General features: G+C 54.3%; 3 protein-coding genes across 3 annotated transcripts in view; 1 reads left to right on the top strand and 2 right to left on the bottom strand.

Moving 5' to 3' along the window:
* The window catches only part of PTSG_11851 (uncharacterized protein), a 17,190-nt gene extending 13,851 nt beyond the window's left edge, over positions 1 to 3,339 (bottom strand). Inside the window, exons 1-7 of the mRNA XM_004996640.1 lie at positions 2,861 to 3,339; positions 2,394 to 2,607; positions 1,850 to 2,068; positions 1,516 to 1,622; positions 1,115 to 1,270; positions 689 to 754; positions 460 to 540 (exon numbers count right to left, since the gene is read on the bottom strand). Coding sequence (XP_004996697.1) covers positions 460 to 540; positions 689 to 754; positions 1,115 to 1,270; positions 1,516 to 1,622; positions 1,850 to 2,068; positions 2,394 to 2,607; positions 2,861 to 2,983 — 966 coding nt within the window. The 5' untranslated portion in view covers positions 2,984 to 3,339. The remainder of the gene's footprint in view (positions 1 to 459; positions 541 to 688; positions 755 to 1,114; positions 1,271 to 1,515; positions 1,623 to 1,849; positions 2,069 to 2,393; positions 2,608 to 2,860) is intronic.
* Positions 3,340 to 3,442: 103 nt separating this feature from the next.
* Positions 3,443 to 6,363, bottom strand: PTSG_02209 (XPA binding protein 1). The gene is made up of 6 exons (XM_004996639.1): positions 6,204 to 6,363; positions 5,570 to 6,030; positions 4,613 to 5,140; positions 4,173 to 4,266; positions 3,894 to 3,950; positions 3,443 to 3,632 (listed from the first exon to the last, which is right to left on the bottom strand). Exons 1-6 carry the CDS (start codon positions 6,304 to 6,306, stop codon positions 3,556 to 3,558), a joined length of 1,320 nt encoding a protein of 439 aa, XP_004996696.1. The 5' UTR covers positions 6,307 to 6,363; the 3' UTR covers positions 3,443 to 3,555.
* Positions 6,364 to 6,367: 4 nt separating this feature from the next.
* PTSG_02208 (uncharacterized protein) overlaps positions 6,368 to 7,794 on the top strand; it is a 4,335-nt gene continuing 2,908 nt past the window's right edge. The window contains exons 1-3 of the mRNA XM_004996638.1: positions 6,368 to 6,894; positions 7,255 to 7,369; positions 7,549 to 7,652. Coding sequence (XP_004996695.1) covers positions 6,595 to 6,894; positions 7,255 to 7,369; positions 7,549 to 7,652 — 519 coding nt within the window. The 5' untranslated portion in view covers positions 6,368 to 6,594. The remainder of the gene's footprint in view (positions 6,895 to 7,254; positions 7,370 to 7,548; positions 7,653 to 7,794) is intronic.

The following is a 7,794-nucleotide window of genomic DNA, read 5'->3' as shown; positions in this document are numbered from 1 at the left end:
ATTGACAGGTGGCGCGGGCTTGGCCACAAATCGCGCTAATGTAGTTAGGGCGCCTATAAGCGTACCCTCATTTACCACATCTGACGACGCGAACTGTATCAGGGTTAAACAACATATGGCCCCCCGGCACTCGGCGGGTTTAAAACCCAAATTGTTCAGGGATTTGGTGTGGTTGTAAACACTAAGATCCGTAAAATTATTGTTGCGGTTCAACTCAGAGCCGTAATTTCTTTCCTCGCTGTAGAAACCTTCACAACCTTCCGTTGGGTCGTGAGGGAGTCCCCCCCCCCCACCACACACACACGCACACACACACACACACATGCATGCACACACACACACACACACACACACACACATGCATGCACGCACACATGCACGCGCACGCATGCACGCACACACGCACAAGCACTCTCCCGGTAATGTCACTGCTGGAACTGTTATGAAGCACACTCTCACCTCCTCTTCGTTGGGGATGCATGTTGCAGTTGCACCACACCACGCGCAGCCGTCTGTGGCCGCGCATTCGCCGCACGATGCCTGCAGGCCACGACACAGGGAGGGATGAGCAGGAGAATGTTAGTTGAAGCAATCGCGTGCAGAAGATTTGCTTTACAGGGTCTGAATTGCTTGAAAGCAGCTCACCCCCAAGCAGGTGACGAGCAGACACACGTAGATTGTTGTGTACCTTGGTTGCGCAATAGTTGTCACACGTGAACGCGTGGATCTCAATGCCTTCCTGCAGCACTTCCTCCTGTGTGTGTGTGTGTGTGTGTGTGTGTGTGTGTGTGTGTGTGTGTGTGTGTGTGTGTGTGTGTGTGTGTGTGTGTGTGTGAGTTTGTGTGTGTGTGTGTGAGTGAGTGAGTTTGTGTGTGTGTGTGTGTGAGTGAGTTTGTGTGTGTGTGTGTGTGTGTGAGTGTGTTTGTGTGTGTGTGTGGGGGGAGGGTAAGCGCTTGAGCGGGAAGTAAGGTAAACGGGAAGTACAAGGGCCAGTTCGCAAGGTTCGGCGTGAACATGCACGAGTGGTGAGAAATGTTTGCGGGTGGCTGTGCGCACGCATTTAAACAAGTGCCAGTCAACGCAGTTGTTCAGAGGCGCTGGGAGTTGTACGAACCACGTCAAATTGGACAAAGCTGAGAGAGTTGTCATCCTGGTTGTAGGACGCGAAGCTGAACTGATCCAGCCCAGACGAACGGCGGAAGAGGAGGTTGAACCTGAACCCGGACGGCGGGAGTGGATGCAACACCATCCCGTCCGTACAGCACCAGCTCTGCGGGTGTGTGTGTGTGTGTGTGTGTGTGTGTGTGTGTGTGTGTGTGTGTGTGTGTGTGTGTGTGTGTGTGTGTGTGTGTGTGTGTGTGTGTGTGACGTCGATAGAAGATGGAAGAAGGAGGAAGGAAGAAAAAGATGGAAGATGGAGGAAGGGGGAAGAGGCAAGGAAGAGTGAAAAAGGAACTCTCATGTGTCGCACCGCCGCTTCACGAAGAAGAATAGCTCACGGCATATGAAACCTACCCAAGTCCAGAAGAAGTCGCCAGTTGCGTCTTGTGGGTCCCACTTGTAGCAGTCCTTGGCAGACTGCGAGCAATCTGGCGCGTCCGAGTTTTCATCGTCCTCCAGCGCTGTACGTGTGGGTGTGAGGGTGTGTGAGTGAGAGAGAGAGAAGTGTGAGTGCGTGAGTGAGTACGTGAGGGTGTGAGGGTGTAAGAGAGAAGTGTGAGTGCGTGAGTGAGGGAGTGAGGGAGGGAGTGAGGGAGTGAGGGAGGGAGTGAGGGAGTGAGGGAGTGACAGGTAGCGCTGCAACACCAAAACACGTGGCAGCTTGAAGGGTTGCTTGCGGGTCACTTACTGATGAGGACAGGGTCGTGCCCGTTGTCAACGCCAAGGTCAGGGCTGACAATGCGCATGAGAAGCGCGCCATTGTCTTCTGAATCCGCTACGTCGCCAGGACGATCGTTGGTCAGCACAAAGGACAGCGTGTCATTGTCGTCGATGATGAAATAGAGGACGTTGGTGTTGTCTTGCTCAAACCCCGTGTTGGATGAGAAGATGCGTGGATAGTTGTATGCTGCAACGAAGTGATGTGAGTGAGAGTTAAAGCACGAGATGAAGGCCGTGTGAATGTGAGTATGCGGCATGGTTTGCTTGTGTTGCGTGGGGTTATGTGTGTTCACGAAACTGATTGCGCGAAGCAAGTTGTGTGCTCTGAGAAGGTATTGCTCAAGCAACCCACGCCAACACAACAAACACGACACACAATTGTACCTGTTGTGCATGTGTGTGTGTGTGTGTGTGTGTGTGTGTGTGCGTGTGTGTGTGTGTGTGTGTGTGTGTGTGTGTGTGTGTGTGTGTGTGTGTGGCTGTTTGTTTGGGCAGATGCATGATGAAGGTACCGTAGAAGAGTTTGCCGCTGTCCACTTGTTCGCAGTCTCCCCCGCTGCTGATACGGCCTGTGGGTGACCACATGCCTGCAGCTGGGATGGGGTCGCCTGCGCTGTGTGTTTCTCCGCACACGGTAGTAGTGAGGGTGTGGTTCTCTGGGATGCGCACCACAGGGCGTACCAATTGTCGTCGCGGGCCTTCCTTCCGTGCAAGGTCCCACGAGACCTGCAAATCAGAGTGTGGCAAGGAGGGAGTGTTGAGGACAAGAGAACAGGGGGGAGCAGGAGGAAGGACAGTGTGACCAAGAGGGGTGGCGACATATGCGGTGTCGTACAGGACCCAGCAGCTAGAGTCGTACAACAAGCGAATAGGCGAATAGAAGAAACCACACACACACACACACACACACACACACACACACACACACACACACACACACACACACACACACACAAGCACACAAAGCTGCCGTTCGTACTTGGTAGCAGAGGTCATGGGCGGAGAGAGCATGGATGCTGGAAGCAAGCAGGATGGAGAACAGAACAGACAGCGCAGCGGCACGCCACCACACCGCCACTGTAGGTGCTAGGAAGGAGGCCATGCCGTGCCTTCTCCCCTCTCAAGCTCTCAGTCTCTCCGCACACGCACACAGTGCTGTTTCGTATCGTCCAGTTGGGGTGTGTGTGTGTGTGTGTTCGGGTGTGTGCGTGACGCTTTGTGTCGATGGCTGGCTCAGTTAGCACGCTAGGAACCCTTGTGGAACGCTTCACCACCTCCAGCAGCCATCAAAGAACAAGGGGAGAATGCCCTCCTGCTTGCTTGGTCTGCTTTGCGCTGCTTTGCGCTGCTTGTCACTTGCTTCCACTTCTTGTTTGGTGTTGGGTGGTGGGGTGGCTTGTGACATCTGTTGTTGCTGATCGCAGCCAGAGTGATTGTGTTGTGACAGACGGTGCACGTCAACGAACAACGAACACGCTGTTTGCACCCATCCATCCAACAACGTCGATCGCTGCTTGCTTGCTTGCAGGCAGACAACGGTTTTTTTGAATCGTCAGCCGACCGCAAGTACTCGAAGCAGTGGCGAAGAGAGCGAAGCAGGCGTGCGTTGAACTGCGATTTATGGTGTTCAAGTTTAGACGACAGTGCGACACACAAAAACATTGTCACATCACATCACAACCCTTGGCTGCGCTGGAACGCGTCGTTGGTCTTTGTCGCCACTTGCACCACGCGAGCGCTGTCCTCCAGGTCTGTGTGGTGTGTGTGTGTGTGTGTGTGTGTGTGTGTGTGTGTGTGTGTGTGTGTGTGTGTGTGTGTGTGTGTGTGTGTGTGCGAGCGTGAGTGCGCGGGTGCGTGTGTGTGTGTGTGTGCGGGTGCATACACATGTGTGTGTACATACACGTGTGTGTGTGTGTGTGTGAATGTTTACTTCTTTTGTGCGTGTGTGTGCAAGGTACGCTCACAACCCACAGCCCCCCACACAACCCACAATCAGCAGTGGTGAGGCTCACCATCGTAATCGTCTGAATCCACGTCGTCCTCGTCATCGCCATCCCCTGCCCCCATCGCTGTACGAACACACATCCAAAACAAGGGGATGAGAACCACCAAGCAAATGAAACGTGCGAATCATAAAGGACACACACACACACACACATACACACACACACACACAAAAGCACAAAATTATATATGCACACACAAAAGCACACAAAAGCACAAAATTATATATACACACACAAAAGTGCACACGCACACACACACAATCACAACTACACCGACAAACATACGTGCTCGTGAGTCGAGGACCACCTTGCCTCCCAGCTTCATGTCGCGAGCCAGCTTCGTCAGGGACTCTGTGGCACGGTCAATCTTCTCTTGCTCCTGTTGAGAGTGGAAACCAGAACCGACAGGAACCAGACAACAGAGAGTGGAGTGAGAACACCAAAGCGTCAGGCCAAATTCGGTTGTGTTGAGGAAAACGGGGTCGGGGACTGTGCAACACACACACACAAATAAAAAGCTGCAAACATGTTCACTACTATCGCACACGCACACACATACAAACCAGGTTGCAAACATATTCACGCACACACGCACGCACAAACACACACGCACACGCACACACGCACACGCACACACGCACACGCACACGCACACGCACACACACACACAGCTGCAAACACCGTCATACAGTCATACACACACAGGCACACAGGCACACAGGCACCTTCTTCTTGAGGAGCTCGTCCAGCTCTGGCTTGAAGTCTGTCATGTACTCGTTGACGGCCTCATCCACGGCGGAGAAGAGGTCCTCCATGCCCGCGCCCGTGAGCGCAGACACGCCCACCGCACGCAGGTTGTGGTAAAACTCCTCCAGCACCAGGCCCATGGAGCGAGCCATGGAGCCAATGTACGCCGTCTCCTCCGACACAATGTCGCGGAAGGTCTCGTAGTCGCGCATCCACTCGACCGCAAACTCGTGGCTGGTCACGTCAACCTTGTTGAAGACAATGATGAAGGGGAGCCGCGTCTTGTACATGATGCTGCAGGCGTAGAGCATGTTGGACATGAATGTGACCGGGCTGGTGCACCGCGGCGTGTCAATGGCATACACCACAACCGTCGGGAAGCTGGACCCAAGCGTCTCCGTGATGATGGTGCCGGACGCAGACCACGTGAACACCTCAATCTGTCCCGGCGTGTCAAACAGGAAATAATCCGTCGTGGGACTGCGTTTCTCCATGAGCGACAGCACCTGTGCGCCAAACACACACACGGGTCAGTAACAGAAGGAGAAGGGGGGGGGGCAGCGAGCTGGCAGTGGTAACACTAAGAGCGACACACGAAACACACTGCAAGTGGGGAGGTCTGCCACGTCGAAACAAAAAACAAAAAAAAAACCACGAACGTGACAATCAAACACACACGCACACTCAAACGCACGCACACACACGCACACTCAAACGCACACGCGCGCGCACACACACACACACACACACACACACACACACACACACACACACACACACACACTCAGACACACACACACACACACACACTCAGACACACACACTCAGACACACACACACACTCTCTCTCAAACACACACTCAGACACACTCACACACTCTCTCAAAACACACACACTCACACACTCAAACACATGCGCGCAGTGCTGCTTGAACCTGGTCAAACTTGGTGGCAAAGAGGTTGAGGCAGGTAACAATGGCGCCGTTTGGACCAAGGCCATAATCCTTCATCACGGCCTTGTAGTTGATGGTCTCCCGGATGTCAATGTTCGCCTCGTACGGGAGCTGATACACCGCCGGATCCAGGTTGAGCACATAGCACGGCGTACGGTCAGCTGTAGCCGCTGCAGGCGTGGTACTGGCCTCACCACTTGGTGCCTCTGTTGAGGCTGTTGTATCCATCGCCTCTGCTGTCGTGTCTACTGTCTCTGCTTCTGTTGTCGCTTCTGCGTGTGTGGGGGCTTCTGCTGTTGTGTCTGCCTGTGCTGTGCTTGCTGCTTGTTTGGCTTCTGTGCCTGGTGCACTGGTTGCACTGCTGCACTGTCGCCCCGCATGCCGCTGATGCAAGTAGGCATTAATTCGCTGCACCAGCGACGTCTTGCCCGACCCAGCCATGCCTGTCGTGATGGGTGCACGTGTGCACGTGTGAGGGATGCTCAGATTGCCCACGCCACCACACCGCCTTCATCACACACGCACACTCCAAAAAACACACACACACACACACCAAACACACACCAAAACAATACACATGCATGCGTACACAGGCGAAAGCACAGCACTCGCTCACCGATGCAGATGATGCACGGCGTTGTGCCAACCATGGGCGCCGTGGGCACCTCCTGCTCCTGCTGCTGCTTGGCAGCGTTCTCGCTTGTTTGCTGCGTCGCCATCGTGTGTCGTGTCGTCCGCAGGTCGTGTCAACCAAATTGCTTTTTGTGGTGTCGCTTTCCAATTTGTGTGCGTTGCGGGGCGGCCACCTCGGGAGGACAGCAACCATGCGTGGTCCTGTGCCACTGCTGGCTGGCTGCTGCTTGCTGGCTGGCTGCTTGCGTTCATTTGCTCTGTGCGTGTGACATGACACGAAGACTGGGGGAGACACGCAATAGCAGAGGGCGGCAAGTGAAAGCACAGCAACAAGGGAGGAACAAAAGAAGGGGAAGGTGAGAACGACGGCCACGATGAGGTCGATATCGACAGCGGCACGCATGCTGCTGGTTGTTGTGGTGGTGGCGGCGACGACGATGGTCTCGGATGCAAGCGCCGTGACCTTCCACGCCACGCCCCAGAATCACCTCGACTACGACGTGGAGTTGCGTGGCGAAGAAACAGACACAACAATCGGCGGTGACCTGTACAAGGCAGGAACAAACGAGGTGGTCGGATTCGGCCGGGGCAAGCGGCGTGCCACGTATTGGCTCGCCACCTTGCACATCCAAGGCCGCCCAGCCATCTACATCTACCACATGGACGATGTGACGGTGTGTAAACGCATGGGTGTGTATGTGTGTTTCTGCGCGCGCGCGCGCGCGTGTGTGTGTGTGTGTGTGTGTGTGTATGTGTGTTTCTGCGTGTGTGTGTGTGTGTGTGTTTCTGCGTGTGTGTGTGTGTGTGTGCTTATAATTGGGCGTGTGTACCTCCGTGTTCTCTGTGTCTGTGTGTGTGTGTGTGTGTGCGTGTGCGTGTGTACCTCTGTGCACTTGTGTGAGCTGAGGTGCACAAGAAGGAGGCACATTGTTCCGTATCTTGCATCGATTTATTTTATCTCACTCACTTACTGACGCTTCATCTCATGCGTCTCTCTCACCTATATCCCCCTCTGCTGTAAATTGCCATTGTAGATCACAACCCAATCAGAGCCGCAGGTCATCAACTTTGAGGGCGATGGCGGTGCGCGTGAGGACGAGCTGCTCCGCAAGATTCAGGCGCCATCTAGCGGCGGCCGAAGAAGACGAGGTCGTACTGCACAGTCGCTCACACGCTGTTGTGCATGGTTGTGCGCGCATGTGTGTGCGTGTTATGTTGTCCCTAAAAGCACAGTGGTGGCTGGAATGGAAGTTTGATCTCATGCCTCACATGCCAGATGACATGTATGCGTACGCGTGGTGGTACTGTTTGGTTTGGCGTGGATGAAGACTCGAACCAGGGCCAGGACACCGATTTGCCAATCTGCACAGTGTTTGTGGACATTGATCGCACAAGCTGGCAAGAAGCAGGCAGCGACGAAGATGCTCTCGGGGTGCGTGCGTGTGTGTTTGAGTGTGTGTGTTTGAGTGTGTGTGTTTGAGTGTGCGTGAGGTGTGTGTGTGTGTGTGCGTGAGGTGTGTGTGTGTGTGTGTGTGTGTGTGTGTGTGTGTGTGTGTGTGTGTGTGTGTGTGTGA

Source organism: Salpingoeca rosetta (assembly GCF_000188695.1).
Source record: "Salpingoeca rosetta unplaced genomic scaffold supercont1.5, whole genome shotgun sequence".
Lineage (NCBI taxonomy): Eukaryota > Choanoflagellata > Craspedida > Salpingoecidae > Salpingoeca > Salpingoeca rosetta.
The sequence above is the reverse complement of the archived record's forward strand: the minus strand, read 5'-3'. Positions and strand labels throughout refer to the sequence as shown.

Coding starts and splice junctions, on each gene's coding strand:
- PTSG_02209 (XM_004996639.1), bottom strand. CDS start 6,306: ATGGCGACGCAGCAAACAAGCGAGAACGCTGCCAAGCAGCAGCAGGAG. Junction 5,141..5,569: donor TTGCCACCAAGTTTGACCAG/GTTCAAGCAGCA, acceptor TTTGGCGCACAG/GTGCTGTCGCTCATGGAGAA. Junction 4,267..4,612: donor ACGAGCTCCTCAAGAAGAAG/GTGCCTGTGTGC, acceptor CACTCTCAACAG/GAGCAAGAGAAGATTGACCG.